Source organism: Panthera onca, chromosome A3 (genome assembly GCF_046562875.1).
Source record: "Panthera onca isolate mPanOnc1 chromosome A3, mPanOnc1 haplotype 2, whole genome shotgun sequence".
NCBI lineage: Eukaryota > Metazoa > Chordata > Mammalia > Carnivora > Felidae > Panthera > Panthera onca.
This window is the reverse complement of record NC_138341.1, coordinates 53,734,640-53,751,856: the sequence shown is the minus strand read 5'-3', so window position 1 is coordinate 53,751,856 and position 17,217 is coordinate 53,734,640. Positions and strand designations below refer to the sequence as shown.

At 43.5% G+C, this 17,217-nt stretch overlaps 1 protein-coding gene across 14 annotated transcripts in view; it reads right to left on the bottom strand.

The window, feature by feature from the left end:
- The window catches only part of AAK1 (AP2 associated kinase 1), a 173,403-nt gene that overhangs the window by 61,257 nt on the left and 94,929 nt on the right, over positions 1-17,217 (bottom strand). For all 14 annotated transcript variants that reach the window (XM_060659225.3, XM_060659250.3, XM_060659286.3 and 11 more), the window contains 5 exons: positions 16,782-16,890; positions 14,822-14,964; positions 5,262-5,383; positions 3,860-3,941; positions 3,224-3,356 (listed from right to left, as the gene is read on the bottom strand). In XM_060659225.3, coding sequence (XP_060515208.3) covers positions 3,224-3,356; positions 3,860-3,941; positions 5,262-5,383; positions 14,822-14,964; positions 16,782-16,890 — 589 coding nt within the window. The remainder of the gene's footprint in view (positions 1-3,223; positions 3,357-3,859; positions 3,942-5,261; positions 5,384-14,821; positions 14,965-16,781; positions 16,891-17,217) is intronic.

Sequence of the window (17,217 nt, the reverse complement as noted above, 5' to 3'; positions counted from 1 at the left end):
GTCTCCTGATTTGTTCATTTTAGCCACTCTGACTGGCATGAGGTGGTATCTCAGTGTGGTTTTGATTTGTATTTCCCTGATATATACACAATGGAATACTACGTGGCAATGAGAAAGAATGAAATGTGGCCTTTTGTAGCAACGTGGATGGAACTGGAGAGTGTTATGCTAAGTGAAATAAGTCATACAGAGAAAGACAGATACCATATGTTTTCACTCTTATGTGGATCCTGAGAAACTTAACAGAAGACCATGGGGGAGGGGAAGGAAAAAAAAATAGTTAGAGAGGGAGACAGCCAAACCATAAGAGACTCTTAAAAACTGAGAACAAACTGAGGGTTGATGGGGGGTGGGAGGGAGGGGAGGGTGGGTGATGGGCATCGAGGAGGGCACCTGTTGGGATGAGCACTGGGTGTTGTATAGAAACAAATTTGACAATAAATTTCATATTTAAAAAAAAGAGAAAAAAATTTAAGAATTGACTTATTATTCCTTTGTTGGAGATATTAACTGGTTTCCATTCTAAAAGAAATTACAAAATAATAAACACATCTCTACTTTTACATGATCTATAGAACACTTGTTTGTTTCCAGGTCCTTTAAGCTTCTGCCCTGAAGCTGGAAAAATCCCCAGGAAAAAATCTTTCTGAAGACACAGAGACAGACACATGCATACACACCAACAACAATGCAAGGCAATTTACTGTTGAAGGAATCAAATGAATGGTTTGAACACCAAGTGCAGGCAAGACTGATGAGGCTGCAGTCTTGCGGAGGACTTACAGAAGAAGCAGGGTTTGGGCTGGGCTTTGAAGGCACTAAAGCGTTTAGTCAGTCAGGGGAAAGAGGAGAAAAAGATATTCTCGATGAGAGAACAGTCTGTTTGGGCAAAAACAGACTTGAAGAAAGGCAAAAGAGTGCCCTGTTGTGAGGAAATGCAGGTGCCAGAAGGACAGAACAGATTTCCTTGTCAGGGAACACAGGGAAATAAGGCCGGGTGGGTGGGGGTGGGGAACCAGAGTATGAAGGGTCTGAAATGCCACGCTGAGAAGCTGGGCCCTACTGTAGGACCACTGGCAAATCATGACGTTTACTAATAGGGACCTGACAGGGTGGCATTCTGTAAGACTGATCTCATGGTGAAGCGGTGCTCGGACGACTGAGGGAGGAGGGAGACAGCTGGCCAGTCCACCAGTACAGGCATGAGTTGGCCAAGTCTCTATATACCGTGGTGACAGTGATGGGAACAGAGAATGGGATGGGACCAGGAGAAACTCCAAAGAAAGAATGCTGCTTAGAAAATGGCTGACTCTTTACTCTGTCTTATGAGCCAGATCTAAACTTTAAACTTCAGTTATCCAGGCTTGAATGGTGACACCACTGATAGAAACTGAAAACAGAGGGGAACTGTGTATTGGGAGTAAATGGGCAATCACAATAAATTTTAGAACTGTGACGTTAGAGAGACCATGGAATCTTCAAGCAGTTTGTAAACTGAAATAGGTCAGAGCTTGGAAAGATGTCAGTGTCAAAGACTTGCTTTTCCCAGTATGAACGTGCTGTCCAAATGTGAAAAAAAAAATGTATTACAAAATTATCCTACCATTCTAGCATCAAATTTTGCCATTTTCTTATCTATCTCCTTCCAACCTTCATTTACGAAGCTGCAATTCTAGAACAGTAGTCCCTCCTTATCCATGGGGAACACGGTCCAAGACCCCCAGTGGACGCCTGAAACTGCGGATACTACTGAGTCCCATATATACTATATTTTCTCTTCTACACACACACCTATGACAAAGCTCAATTTATAAGTTAGGTACAGTCAGAGATTAACTACAATAATAAAGTAGAGCCATTTTAACAATATGCTGCAATAAAAGTTATGTGAATGTGGCCTCTCTCTCTCTCTCTCAAAACATCTCATTATACTGAACTCACCCTTCTTGTGACAATGTGAGAGCACAACATGCCTACGTGGTGAGATGAAATGAGGTGAATGACACAGGCACAGTGACATAACGTTAGGTTACTACTGACCTTTCTGACTAGATGTCAAAAGAAGGACCATCTGCTTCCTACTGCAGTCAACTGCGGGTAACTAAAACCGTGGAAGGCCAAACCACGGATAAGGAGGGACTACTCTAATGCTTTACCTCTGAAAACAATTCAACAACCATTAAATGCCATAGTCCATTTGTTTAAATACCCTCTCCCTCCTTTTTTTGGTTAATAAACAGAAGAAGTCGATTGATAAAATTGGCACAGTGGAATAGGTAGTCATCTCAAAGCTGTAACTATGTTTTTATTTTGGGGGTTTTTTGTTTGTTCGTTTGTTTTGAGAAAAGCTGTAACTATGTTAACTTGGGTAAGTTACCTATACTGTCTCAGCCTCAGTTTCCTCATTTGTATAACGGGGATAATTATATTTACTACATAAGACTTGAAGAATTAAATAAGGTACAAGTAGGCCCTTAACAAATGTCAGGTGCTCCACCCCACATTTGCTTCTGTTTTCTTCAGTACAGCCCCACCCAGGACCCAAACTGGGTCACTCAAGATTTATAACCCAAAATGCTTAAAATTCAGATGCTGAATCCCTTGACCAATGCAAAAGGATGACAAAATATCTCTTTCACATTTGCGCACAAGGGCTTGTGCAAAGATTGCTTGTTCTGCCATCTGGTTAATGAATTAGTACATATGCTTGCTGTGACGATGCAAAAGAGTGGGGAATCTTAAAAAACATTTTAAACAAAGCGTTGAGCTTAAATGCTTGTTATCAAAATCCAGGGATTAACCTAAAGAGAGAAAAAAAACCTAGTCCCACAGAGTTATACAGTCTTAATTATGTATTCACTCCAGCCAACGCACAGCAATCATTTCAATTTGAGTTGCTTCCAGTTTTGCAGAGATGAATTTCTTATCACTTGATAGGAGTCAGCTGGACTCTTTCATACTGACTGCAAGAGAACAGAGCGGTACTGTACTGCTCAAAGCACTGTTAGGATTTCTGCTCAAGCCTTAGAGAGCTTAGATTTCTAGCAAAAAGACCTACCGCTCTAACTAGACACTGTGGTATTATCTTTGAGTGACCCACTATTATCGACTTATCTATCTTTGCATCCAACCCATCACTCCTGGGATCTAATCCCTTTGTCCCCCCAGTTCATTCCTAGAGATTGGAGATAAAAATATGAAACCAGAAACTTGAGATACTTACTAATTAGGCAGTGCATGTCTTGGGAATATCGAGAGTTATCAGGAATTGTGAAGTTTCCGTCACAAATTGCCACCTGACTCTCTCCAAATGGCAAAGTGAAGTAGCATAATTTATACAACAAACATCCAAGAGCCTAAAAAAAATAAAGCAGATTGCTACGAGTGGTTTATTTACCATAACTGCAAATGGGTCTACTGAGACATACTGGCATCATCCACACTTACTAGCAGATATAAAAGCTATGTACTATTAACCTATTAGAAGAAACCTGAATTTAGAACTCGGCACCACTATTTAGCTGCTGAGTTACGATATTTCTACCAGCGTTACCAAATGATGTTCCGAAAAAGAACAAGTATTTCAGTTATTTTGCTCTTAGGAACTAGTAACACATATATGAAAACCACCTAAATAACGGGCAGGTCACCTGAATAATTTTCACAGAGCTCTAAAATAATTTCCTTTGACATGCTTCACGGAGCAGTGGCAGGTCACCCCAAGAATAACTCTGAGAGATAGGGAGACAGTGATATGGTACAGTGGCCACGCTTGCTATGGCACTGCCTGGATTAGACTTGGGAATTTACAGTCAAGACTGCTGGTATCTGAGATGCGGATAGGTTAGTTGACACCTACCCAAATGTCTGCCTTCGTAGTGATGATTTTGCCACTGTACAGGTTGACCATTTCTGGTGCTCGATAGGACAGCGTTGTGTATCTACAATCAAGAGATTTGGTTTTTGTTAAATATGTCAATGCTATCGTTAAAAACCAGGGGTAGCAGAAATACTTTTTAAATACATTCATGTCTATATTAATAAAGTCTAGTTCCCTGGGAGCAATCTGCAGAAGAGAGTAGGAAATAGTAGTGTAGATAAAATGAAAAGCTGTCCTGGGTACACACCCATGGCCCTTTAGAAGCAGCCCTTCTATCTGAGAGCGTGTGGCAACCCAGATGCTAAGGCACTTAAATAAACTCTAAAAGCAACTTTTCTTGGGTCCTCAAATGAAAAAATCTTCTTCTGCAAATCCTTACTGTTCGATATCATGTCTTGCTGATTTGTTTTTAAAAATAGTAATTTCCTTAAGTGTGGCTCAATGCTGATGTGTAATGCTGGCTGAGACACTGCACAACAGCGGAAAGAACAGCTGAGGTGGGAGGTGGACGAATCTCTGCTGCTGGAAGAGGAATGAAGCAAGAGTTTTCCCCTTATCTCTGGCTCAAGGAAAGAGGAGTACAAGCTCCGCTTCAAAGAGCGTCTTGGTGTGGCCAAGCATGTGACTTATGCTGCTTGAGTCTCTAAAGCCCACAGGGCACCGTGCTCTAGGTGTCCACCAGAGCCTTGGACCGGAAGTCTTCCCACCCCAGGCTTGGCTGCCAAGAGTGATGCAGGAAAGGAGACTGAGGGTCAGGATACAGGTGTGCATACTAGACTTCTGGATTATTAGTAGTATTATGGCCTGTGAAAAATCTAACACTCTTGACAATAGGGGAAAATGGGTCAGGTTCTTAACTGGAGCCAGAAATTTAAAGAAGCTTTTTCTCATGGCAGTCAGTGATTCAGTATCTGTAGAGACTTCACATTCCTAATTACCATTAATTCCATTAGATTGGTGACCTCCTTAGGAGCAAGAAGGAATACACAGCAATGCAGGGTTCAGTGAAAAGCACATCCAACTGACTGATAATGTCATAGTTGTGATTCCGCTTAAAAACATCACAGTACCTCTATGGTTTGTGTACCATTCAGCTTTTTAAGGGCTGTGTGACTTAAGTCAAAAGTGTACAGTGACCACTGGTCCATTGATAAAGCGCTGTATGATTCCTTCATTTTACGCTATTGACCAACGCTTGCAAACCACTTCCACAGCCTCCTCTTAAAATCAAACAATCCCACTGCCCAACACGATGCTCTGAGACAAGGGGGGCCATGACTAGCACCCTGGTCTTTCCACCCTGACCTTCTCATCCAGAAGCTGAAAGTAATGTTGCTGATCTGCAAATGGACGAAACTCCGAGAGAAGAGGAAAGGCTTACTTCTTAATCTCATCTTCTACTGCATTGACTCCCTCAGTTTGTGGATTCTGAAATTTGTTGGTGGCGCTTCCAAAGTCACACAGGACGTAGTGGCCTCGGTCATGCAAGAGGATATTTTCAACCTGAAAAACATTCCCCAACCACCCGATCCAAGATATTATTTAGTAATGCATATGAAAATCTGGTTCATAGTCACATAAATATTCTATTTCTGATAATCCCACTAATATGCACAGGAAAGTTCTTCCCCACCAAGTATCTCGCCAGGGGTCATCCCAAGTGAACAAAAAGAAAAGCACAGTAACAGGGTAAAATGAGAGTAGAGGGGGTAAATAGAGGAAAGTCCACAATGGGGAAATGAGTCCCACTTACCTAGATTTCCAGCTACATTTCTCACCTTGGCAGAAACAGTCCTAATACTTTTAAGTCTCTGTATCTTTTTTCATGCTTTTCTCTCCATCTAGAATACGCTCTATGACCTCCACCCCCTTAGCCAACTATCAATATCCCATTCATCTTCCGAACTCCAGTTCAGATGCCACCTCTTCTTTGAAGCCTTCCTCAAGCACCCACTCAGACAAATGTCACTCTTTCCCCATGGCCCTTCAGTACTTCATTCTTCCTGACGTCAGTGATTTCACTGGAGTCTTATACGTGCACATATCAATTTCTTTACTACACTAAGTTAGAATTTCCAGAATTAATAAACATTTGCTGTATTTTAGTTACTTCTCAAAGTGATTAAAGGCTTGTGGGCAAATGTCCAGTTTTCCTGTTGAAGTATTACCTTATCTTTCTGTAGATGAATTCTTTGGACAGTGAGTTAGCAGTTCCAGGTAGAAGGGAGCTTACAAAGACCAGAATCTACAGAAATCTCTGGTATCAAAGGAGTATGCCAGTGCAAGAATAACTCCAAAATAGTGCGCACTTCTGTACTCAGGATGTACTGAGTCATTTTTGGTCTAGGTGAATTGCGTTGACCGGTATGTTGAAGGACAGACCTAGCTATGCGTGGGCAGTAAAATGGCGGCCAAAAAATCTTGTTGGGCCAGTAAGTCTATAGTCTCCATTGTCTTTTGTCTTCAGCCTTCCAAAGACTGATCACCTTCGGAAAACAAAGGCCAGAGTCTACTATCGGCTCCTTAAAGACAAACACCGTCTCGGGGTGGCTCAGCCACCCATCTGGGTGGCTCAGTCGGGTTGGGCGTCTGACTTCGGCTCAGGTCATGATCTCACGGTTTGTGAGTTCGAGCCCTGTGTCAGGCTCTGTGCTGACAGCTCAGAGCCTGGAGCCTGCTTCGGATTCTGTGTCCGCTTCTCTCTCTGCCCCTCGCCAACTTGTGCTCTGTCTTTCTATGTCTCTCAAAAAATAAATAAATGTAAAAAAAAAAAAAAAAAAAAAGACAAGCACCATCTCTTCATTGCGTTTGTAGTCTTCTCTGCCAGTGCCTACCATTGTGCTTGGTACAGAAATGTTGGTTGAATGGTAAAGTTAAAAAAGAGGAACACATTTAATACTGTGTTTGTGTGTATGTATGTCTGTCAGAAGCAAGATGGGAGCCACCAAATACCCAGACCCTATTACTGCACATATTGGTTCTTTAAAAAAACAAACAAACAAAAATCCGGTCAACTGTGATAGTCTCTTGTTCCAATACTCGTTTCTACCTATACTTGCTTTAATTCTCCTAAAAATTACATTATGTATTATAAAAATGTTTATAGTTTGTATCTCCTAAATCTAATACCTAAAGTCTTTGCTGCAAACTGATTCTTTTATTTGTTGTCTCTTACTCCTACTGAGTCTCACTCCTGGTACTGTTATGAGGGGTTTTGTTACTGTTGCTGTTAACTCATGTTCCTTGGAATTCATCTGGGGGAAGCCTATGAGGCCGGAGTTTAAAGTCTATTGTTCTTCCAGAAAGGATATGCTTTTGCACCTGGGGCACTGTTAACCTACAATCACTTTAACCTAGAATTTTGACCTTGGGATTTTTAGCCACATAAGGCAGTATGAACTACGGCTATCATCTCCCATGGATATGCTCTTGTTCTCCAGAGACAAGGCTAAGGGAAGCAAATATTTCTACCATCTACAGCTTTTCAAAAACTCATCAGTTTAGGGGTGCCTGGGTGGCTCAGTCGGTTAAGCGTCCGACTTCGGCTCAGGTCACGATCTTGCGGTCTGTGAGTTCGAGCCCCGCGTCGGGCTCTGTGCTGACAGCTCAGAGCCTGGAGCCTGCTTCAGATTCTGTGTCTCCCTCTCTCTCTGACCCTCACCCGTTCATATTCTGTCTCTCTCTGTCTCAAAAATAAATAAACATTAAAAAAAATTAAAAAAAAAAAAAACTCATCAGTTTAACCTATTTACACAAAGTAAAACAGTCAAGCTATCCTGAACATATACTCACTTTAGGAATCTAAAATAATTCCGACAAAACAATACTAATATTTCTAATCTACTTTAGAGGTTATAAACAGAACAGCTACGATTTCCTGAGCTTTTACTATTACGAGTACTACTGTACTCATCACTTTACATGGATTATCCTCATAATAATATAATAATATCCCTGTTTTACAGATGTGGAGAGTGAGACTCACAGTGATGAAGCTGGGAAGCAAACCTAGGCAATTTCATTCTAGAGAAAGGCAGGTAATTACCTTTCTGCCAGGGTAGGAAGCAGATGAATTACTCACAGTCCCCACCCATAAGTATCCACCAACTGAGGTGGGTATGATGACTACATTTGCCCAGTGTACTGGATACAAGCTTAAGGACAGGGCTACGTTGGTCCTTTATGTTCACAAATATCCCATAATAGGAATCTAGTCAATGAGGAACCAGGTGTCTAACCACTAGCTAGGCTGCTTTGCTCAGTGTCTCGTAAATATTCCCTGTATCGCCTGGTTTATCATTTTATTCAAGTGCTCATTCTCTACCTGTCAAATCGTAGCCATTCTTCAGGGCTTTGCTCAAGTCACAAGTCCTCAGTAAAACCTTCCATGGCTATCCTACAAAATCTGCAGAACTCACTGTCCATAGGAGGAGCTGCCAAAGTAAGACCTTTGGGCCAAATACAGCCATGCCCATTGGTTACTTATCCTCTAGTCTATGGCTGCTTTTGAGCTCCAGTGGCAGAGGTGAGTAGTTGTGACAGACTATCTGGCTGACAAGCCAAAATATTTACTATCTGGTCCTTTGCAGAAGTTTGCCAACTTCTGGTCTATAATTACACTATGCCTGTGTGTCTTCTGCAATACCCAGTCAAGTATTTTACATACACCAGATACCCTTCCATCCCTTATTCAGTATCCATTAGCAGTGATCTTCCTTCCTGGTCTCACGTGAAACCATGCATCTCCCATTATATGTGTTCAGTCCCTTCCCAAATTAGTTTCTATTCTTCTAATGCTAGATTGTACATTCTAAAACACTGTTAAGTGAGTTCACATCAAAATACAAATGAGGTAGTTCCAGGGACCAAAATCACTGGGTTGGGCCAGAGGCAGTGGGGGTGGGGGTGAGGGGGTCAGCGGGAAGGAAAACTGAGTAGACAAAAGACAGAATAACGATGAGGCACATAAGGGTTTTTGTCTTGTTTTTATCCCCCTCACCTAAAAAACTCGGTTTGTATTTCTGGTTAGCTCCAGAGTGGCAGCACTCAGCAGTTATACCGTTATCAACCTTCCCATAAAGATAACATTGCACAAGACTGTATTTGCAGGAAAAGCAGTTAAAAAGTAAAGGTGTGTACAAAAGTGGACCTAAAGCCAGAAATACCAACGTAGGGGAAAGCCTTATCGATATCAAAGAAATACTAATGCAGGTAAGAACCATAAGCCCTGCTCCAGTGGCTCTGCAGGTTTGCTGGGAGGATCATGAGACTGCGAAGGTGAACTCGCTTAGCAGCAGCCACCTCAGCAGCGGCCACACCCTCTGCACCTTCTCAGTCTGTCCCTGTGACTTGTAACACCCGTGGAAACCTCCAAGATCAAGCTGGCCGCTGCCCTTCGTCACCACCAGCACACTTAACACAGAGCCTGGTGCGCGGCAACCACATTGGACCTGGGGGTCAGAAGAGCTCAGGGACTATTTAGATGTCTGACCTTGGACAAACCTTTAAACCTCTTTGGGCTTGTTTCTCATCTGCAAAGTACAGCTAATACTATTTCTATCATGGTTGTTATGAAGCAAGCAAGAGAATGTATGTGAGAGCAAACTATAAGTCTCCCTATATAAACCTAAGAAGTTATTACCACTCATTTTAGAGAGACACACACACATTTGAACTCCTACTATATGCCAAGTAGCTTCTGGAGATAAGGTTATGAACAAATCCAAGTTCAGCTGCTCGTGTCGTGTAGAGTCTAGTGGAAGAGAGTAAGGGAGTAAGTATAATTGCCAGGTGGTGATAACTGTTATAAAAAAAAAAAAAGGCAACAGGTTAAATACATGTAAGGGGTAAATACTGTGCAAATGGCACAGTTGGAAAGGTCACTGGGATGAGGTGAGCAGAGACCCAAATGAAGGGCAGCCACAGACCCCCTGGGGGAAGGGCACTCTCAGAGGAGAGGAGGGAGCAGGCCTGAGGCATCTGAGGCACAGAAGCAGGCCACCTTGGCTGGGACAGTACTGTGCTGGGCACCAGTGCCACAAAGAGAACTGAGGACATGGGACTGGGCATACTAAGGGCTAGCGCCCTTGTGAATGGGGAGGCCGGATACTGCTGGGCCTTGGGGAAGTGAAGGACTTAGGTGAGTGAAACTCATAACAGAACCAAAGGTAGAGAAGCAGGAATGATGACAATAACAATAGCAATACAATAGCATCAGCAGCTAGCAGCACTCACTAGGAGGTACTTTTACCTACAGGATTTCATGAAATTCTTACAAATTCTTACAAAGTCTTATTGTCCCCAGTTAAGAGATGAGAAAGTGGAGCCCAGTTACCTAACATGCCTGAGGTCACTAGGCTGGTAGGGCAGGATGGGGCTCAGTCTGCCTGCGTGCTGAAGCTACACCCTCACCGCTGCACTGATACGCATTATGCCATCAAGGAATGAGGGCAGTTCACACCGGCAACCATGAAGGGAGAAAGAGAGAGGACCAGAGCAGCTGACAGAGGGCAGACTGAGGAAGGCCACTAGGGAGACACTCAGCAGATGGAAAGAGGTGTTTTAGGAAGGTTAGCATGGTGAGAGAGGAGAAGGGAGAACACGAGGGCGGGTGCAATTGTCTAGAGGGGAGGCGACTCAGGACAGGTCTAGAACAGGGCCCAGAGGAATTAAGGTGGACAAGGAAGGGAGACAACCAACTGGACATTCGTGTATCATCTTCTGGAAGCTCCAGAGAACTTTCCTAGTGATCTGTTTTTGGCAAAGTCCCTTAGGATGTAAGCCTAATGGTGGTGACCACTGCTTACAATCCTACAGTCTTCCAGCTCTTTGAGGGTTTAATGCTGCTGACCTTATTTCCCAACCCATCGGCTTAAGAGGGTTATTAAAGCTGTCACTCCCAAACTCTGCTTACAGCTGTCGCTAAAAGGTCTGGAAAGCCACCTCCTACTGACCCTTCCTCTTCACATTATTCCAAACAGATATGGCATTCAGGCATTTCAATCACTAGAAATTTTGGAGGATTAGATAAATGTAGGTGTTCAAACTTGTGATTCTAAAAATGGGACAAGAATCTTCATCCTATTGTACTTCACGAAATCAAAATCTCTTTTCTGATGAAAGAGGAGACATTCGTGACTTTCTCAATCTGAATGCACTTATTAAATCTTAACCCCTTCTTAAGTGCCTGGACAGACAGCATGGTGTAACAGAGCAAAAACAAACAAACACCAAAATGGGGAGTAAAAACCCTTGGCCTTTGTTCTAGTTTGACCACAGAATTAGCTATGCAGGTCACAGCCTTTCTGGGCAGAGGATTCCTCATTGGTAATAGGAAAGGGCTGGCTTAGGTGACCTTCCCAGCTCTATGACCCCATGATCTGCAATGATCTCTTTCTTTCCTCAGAGAGATAAAAATTAAACAAAAACAGGGAAATGATTAATATGCTAAATTATCGTATTTGAAGAAAGACCTCCAATAACGAACAGAACTTTGGTAATGGTTATTTTTATAACATAAGCTGCTTCAGGATAGGGACCGCTTTCAGTTTATTTCCCACACATAATTTGAAAGAAAGACCACACACGTGGCAGGCAGGGCAAGAGGGGCTTTTCCTCTGTTCTGCGTGCGAACAAGCAGACCCAGGGTGGCACTGACTCCACAAGGGGATCTGCACCTGGCCTGGCCTATGCTCTTTTCCATGTCGTACTGACTTTTATTCAAGATGGTGCCTCCTCACCAAATGTAAATCTGCTTAGAGAAGCAACTACAGATCAGCAACCAGCACCTCCTCTGGCCAACAGGAGAATTAAGAACTTCTAGGCTCTGGCTACCGCTAGGACTGTAGTGGCTGGACATGAAGCTCAGAGTGTCCGAGACTACGTGATGGCAAACAACAGGCACACAGGGACTTTTTGGTCAGGCCTCAGGAGGCTGGCAGTGCGGGAGGCAAACGGACTGACTGCCCACCGGGCACATATTAGTAGAAATCAATAAAATCTAATTTGCTAACCAAAACAGCTATATGGCACAGAGTATAAGATATGGGGAGTCTGGGAAACCTTCAGTCAAAACAACCAGGAGTCAATAACTGCAATTAACAGCCACAGGACTTTTTGGGAACCATCACAATCGAGGCCTCCTCCCAGGGGCCCCTATTTACATTCCCTATTTCCAAGGTAGAGGAGAAATGGAAACAAAGTCTCCTGAATCACTCCCGGCAGCCCAGCAGCAGGCCTGACAGTCTTCACCATGCATTAAAACACAACTACAGAGCCCCACAGCGTGTTGCCAGCGCTGTGCTGACTTTCAGGAGCACCGAGGAGAGTCAAGGGGTACAGGGCTACGGATGAGCTGGGAACCAGCGTGGCAGCCTCTCCTCCAATTCCACTTTGCTCCACGTTCTTCTGCTAAAATATCTCATGGACCATTCAGGGCAGCAAAGAAAGAGTCCGGGGCTCCTACTCCCATCCTACTTCCTGTCCCCAGGTGGACCCTGAGCTCTGTACTTCAGGCTCCTATCACTGGACGACACTTAACCAACCGCCTCACAGCAGCACTGAGATGCTGGGAATGTGCAAATTAGGTAGGTGTTATTTACAGGTATGCAATGATTCATCATTGAGGCCTCATTTAATCCAGTTAAAATAAAGGAAGATTCTGTTCGAGAACACGGGATCAGCACTCTCTACAAGGGTGCTCAGTGGCCCTCTCTGCCTCCTTCCTTTGCCCTCACCTTCATGCCCTGGCAGGCACTTGCTGTGTCACAGGTGTGCCTGGAGACGGACACGCATGCTCTAAGGCCTCCTTGTCCCCTTCTCTAGGTAGCCCTCAGCATCTGCTCTCTGCCTGACATGTCCTTCATCCTCTTTGTGACCACTTAAATCCCACAAGCCTGTAAAATCCCACTTTTCCAGAAGATTCCAACTTCCGTTACCTGGTCCCGCGACCCGATCATACGTTAAGCAGCTTGATAACTCTGCTTGTTCATCACTTTGTTCTACAAAGTTCTGTATTTCACCTGTCTCTGTTTCAAATCTAAATGTTCATTTGTTTCATTTATATCCTGTCACCAATACCAAAGCATCTGGGAAGTAGGAACCGTATTATACCGTGTTACTGTACCCCGTTCCACAGAATTATGTACTTGTACTCTGCTAGGCTCATAATACTTACTGAAATGTATTCTCCCTTTCCTACTAGAAAAAGGGCTGACTGTGGGTAGAGGGACACTGGAGGAGGCTATCTAAGGCTTTTGAAGTTATGTACCTATGTTCCCTTAAGCTCACTGCTTTACTACAGAAACGCCGGGATGTAAGTACCACTTTTCACTAACCGGGATGGCTAAAATAAAAAAGGACGGTAAGGGTTGGTGAGGATGTGGAGAAAACGGCACCCTCATGTGTTGCTGGTGGCATAGAAACAGCACAGCCACTCCACAAAACAGTTTGGCAGTTCCTCAGGGAGTTAACCGTAGTTACCACACGACCCAACAATTCCACCTCTAGGTAGATGCTCAAGAGAACGGACATGTGCCCACTTGAAACAGGTACACAGGTGTTCACAGTCTCGTTCGGAATATCCAAGGTCAAAACAACTCAAATGTCTATCAGTGACCAGATAAACAAAATGTAGTCTATCTACACTGTGAATATCATGCCATGAGAAGAAATGAAGTGGTGCTACACGCTGCAACACTGATAAGCCTTGACAACATCATTACGTTAGGTGAAAGATGTCAGACACGAGAGGCCTCTTACTGAATGAGCCCGTTTGTATGAAATGCACAGAACAGGCAACAGAAAGCAGATTAGTGTTTGCCTGGGGCTGAGGTGAGGTGGGAGTGAAGAGCGACTGCTGATGGATACACACGGTTTCCTTTGGGGAGACGAAATGTTCTGGAGTCAGATAGTGTGATGGTTGCACAGCCTGGTAAATACAGTAAAAGCCACTGAACTGTATGCTTCGAAAGGGTGAGTTTTATGGTGTATGAATTATATCTCCATTTTTTAAAAAAAGCTAAAAGAAAAAAAAATCCCTCAAAACAGAAATGCTGGCATGCCCCTTGTGTTCCTCAAACTTTAAAACACACAAAACCCACCCAGGGCGATTATTAAGCTATGAATTCCTGGGCTTCCCTGACACCACCATAAAAATTATAGCCCAACAGATTCAGTGCAGAATCCAGTAGCCTGCACTTAACAAGTACACCAGGGGCTGCTGATATAAGTTATTAGCCATGAAGCGTGTTTCTCAAAACACAGGGATAATGAAAAGAAATTGTAATTTAGAATCAGAAGAGCTAGCTTCACATTCTGGTGCTGCTCCTTCCCGGTTGTATGACCTCAGTCAAGTCATGTGACCTGAGTTTCCTTGATTATACAATGTAAAGAAGAACATCTTCCTCCAAAGAGTGTGCATAAAGCGTCTAGTAGGGTACATGGCACGTGTCAGTGAATCCTACCCGGCTGCCAATGCCATTCAACAAACGCTGTCAAATGACTAGAATACGAAAGGCCAGCTACAAGGAGATGGTAATTAGTAGAACAAAATTTTTAAATAATCACTTAATGGATTTTGCAAAATACGAGAGAGACTTTAAAAACCAAGCATCACTGTTCACAAACCATTTAAACGAGCATATTATTTTCTATAACCCTGGAAAAGTAAAACTAGGACTCTGTCAGGAAAAACAAGAACAGCATGTATTCAGGCAGTGGATGATTATAAAGAATTTCCAAAGGCTACCTAGGTAATAAAAGTGATACCTGTTTTATACTTTCTTTATTTTAATTTCTATTTTCTCTCCCCAGGCAGAATGTAAGACATGTAAGGTTTCCATGCCTTAAGCTTTTCTCTCACATGCCCAAAGCATCTCCCCCATCCCCGGGGCAGATGGAAAATACCCTGAACACACTTCATGAAGCAGTGCGGCCTGTTACCTTCAGGTCACGGTGGATAATAGGAGTTTTGCACTGGTGCAGGCGGGCAACGGCTTCACAGGTGTCACAAAATATCTGGAGCACTTCATTCTCTGTAAAACCTGTCTGCAGGCGCTGATTCATCAAGTTGACCACCTGGCCTCCTGGAGGGGACACAGAGCAAGGGAGAGGTTAGAAACACTCAGACTCACGACTTACCCAAGACAATGAACGGCTGTCCACAGAGAAGCAACCTGGCCCAAGGTAACAGAGCTGATTGCTGGCTGAGGCACCCAAGTGTCTTGGTTCCCGGGCCCATATTTGTCTTCTTGCGATCCAGTGCCTCTTCTAACGCATCAAAAACAGTCTATTTTATAAAGCACTCCAGACGTGAGCTGCCTTCATTACATCTTCAAGATTAGTAGAAGCGACAATATGGTCCTGCTATAACCACTTGGGTCTACTGTCCCCATTTGTACGAGATGAGGCCCCAAGGTTCAACCTGTCATATCTTTTAGTAGGAATCAGACTACACAATAGACTCCAAGAGCAAGAAGAAGACAGCTTTTTATTTATTTTTTTTATTAAAAAAAAAAATTTTTTTTTTTTAATGTTTATTTATTTTTGAGACAGAGAGAGACAGAGCATGAACAGGGGAGGGGCAGAGAGAGAGGGAGACACAGAATCGGAAACAGGCTCCAGGCTCTGAGCTGTCAGCATGGAGCCCGACGCAGGGCTCGAACTCACGGACCGCGAGATCATGACCTGAGCCGAAATGGGACGCTTAACCGACCGAGCCACCCAGGCGCCCCAGAAGACAGCTTTTTAGCCTGTGCTTTAGGAACGGCGTGGTATCTCTGGCTTCACTAACTACTTGCTGCCAAGAATGTAGAAATGCTACCCCAACATTTATTCTCCAGGACAGTAAGATTGATGACCTCACTTACAAAATTATCCAGATCCCTGGATGCTCCTACTGCCACGTCTCTAAATATTTTAACACCCAAAAGGGAATGGACAGGACGAAACAAACTGTCACGTCTCTAAATATTTTAACACCCAAAAGGGAATGGACAGGACGAAACAAACTGTCAAGTTCAAATTTGGTAGTATTTTATAAAATCAGCTTAAGAGTTCTTACAAGACAGGCTAAAATTATTGGTTAACATCACATTTTGAGGGTTAACAACATATTTAACTTATGGACAGTATCTTTAAAGGCAAGGAAAATGTCAGTGGAAGTAAGGATGATTATAAAACAGGGCACCAAACAGGAGACAGTGACCCAAGCCTATAAGTGGCAGCTGCTTAAGCCAAAATAAAGTCAAACCTCCAGGCTGGCTGTTTGAAACGCAGTCAAATCTGAATCAATTCATGCTACAGTCTGGATTTCCGGAGATAAATGTGGCTTGAAACTCCAAGCTTTCAACTACTTAACTCTACTGGTAACAGCAGCATCGTTTGAATGGAGCCTTACTGGCAATTACAGCTTGCAAGCAAGGAGAGGAAAGGTCATTTCCATTAGACGAAAAGGATTATTTCCCACCCACCCCCTCCCCAACACAAGGTGGTGTGGGTGGAGAAGAGAACACAGGAGGGAGGGAGTTGAGAGGCTGAATCGTTTCTTCAGTCCATCTGGAGTTGGGTCTTTATTATGTGCCTTCATCACTTGTTTTAAAGCATCACAAATAACACATTCATTCTCCCCCTCATCCTTTCTCATTCATACACAAGCACCAAACCTTCCTAAATCTAACAAAAAGGGAGTTTTGTATTATCCACCATTTCAAATTGTTTGCCACCATAAGAATAACCAAGACGTGACAGCATGCTCTGTATCTTTTAGCCTCACAGTTTCCACATCTTTAAAACCACAACAACATACATTAGGGCACAGTGCACATTAACTGAAATGACCCCATGCCCTTGACAATCAAAGTTCCAGAGCAATGGGAGCTTAAGGTATGGGACATATACTCACCCCTACAGAAGTCCATCAGAATGAGCACTTCCCATACATCACCACTGCTCACGTTGTTGATACTGGAGTCAATGTAGCCCACAATGTTCTTGTGCCCCGACAGGTCTCTCTGTAAAGAAGAGTAGAGAAATATAGTATTAGTTACAGATACCAATACAGACAAAATGAGCCAGTCAGTTCCATTAGCACAGATAATTTAAATACAAAGAGGGGGAGCCTGGGTGGTTCAGTCGGTTAAGCGTCCAACTTCGGCTCAGGTCATGATCTCACAGTCCGTGAGTTCGAGCCCCGCGTCAGGCTCTGTGCTGACAGCTCAGAGCCTGGAGCCTGCTTCAGATTCTGTGTCTCCCTCTCTCTCTGCCCCTCCCCTGCTCATGCTCTGTCTCTCTGTGTCTTAAAAATAAATAAAAACATTTAAAAAAAAATTCGGGAAGAG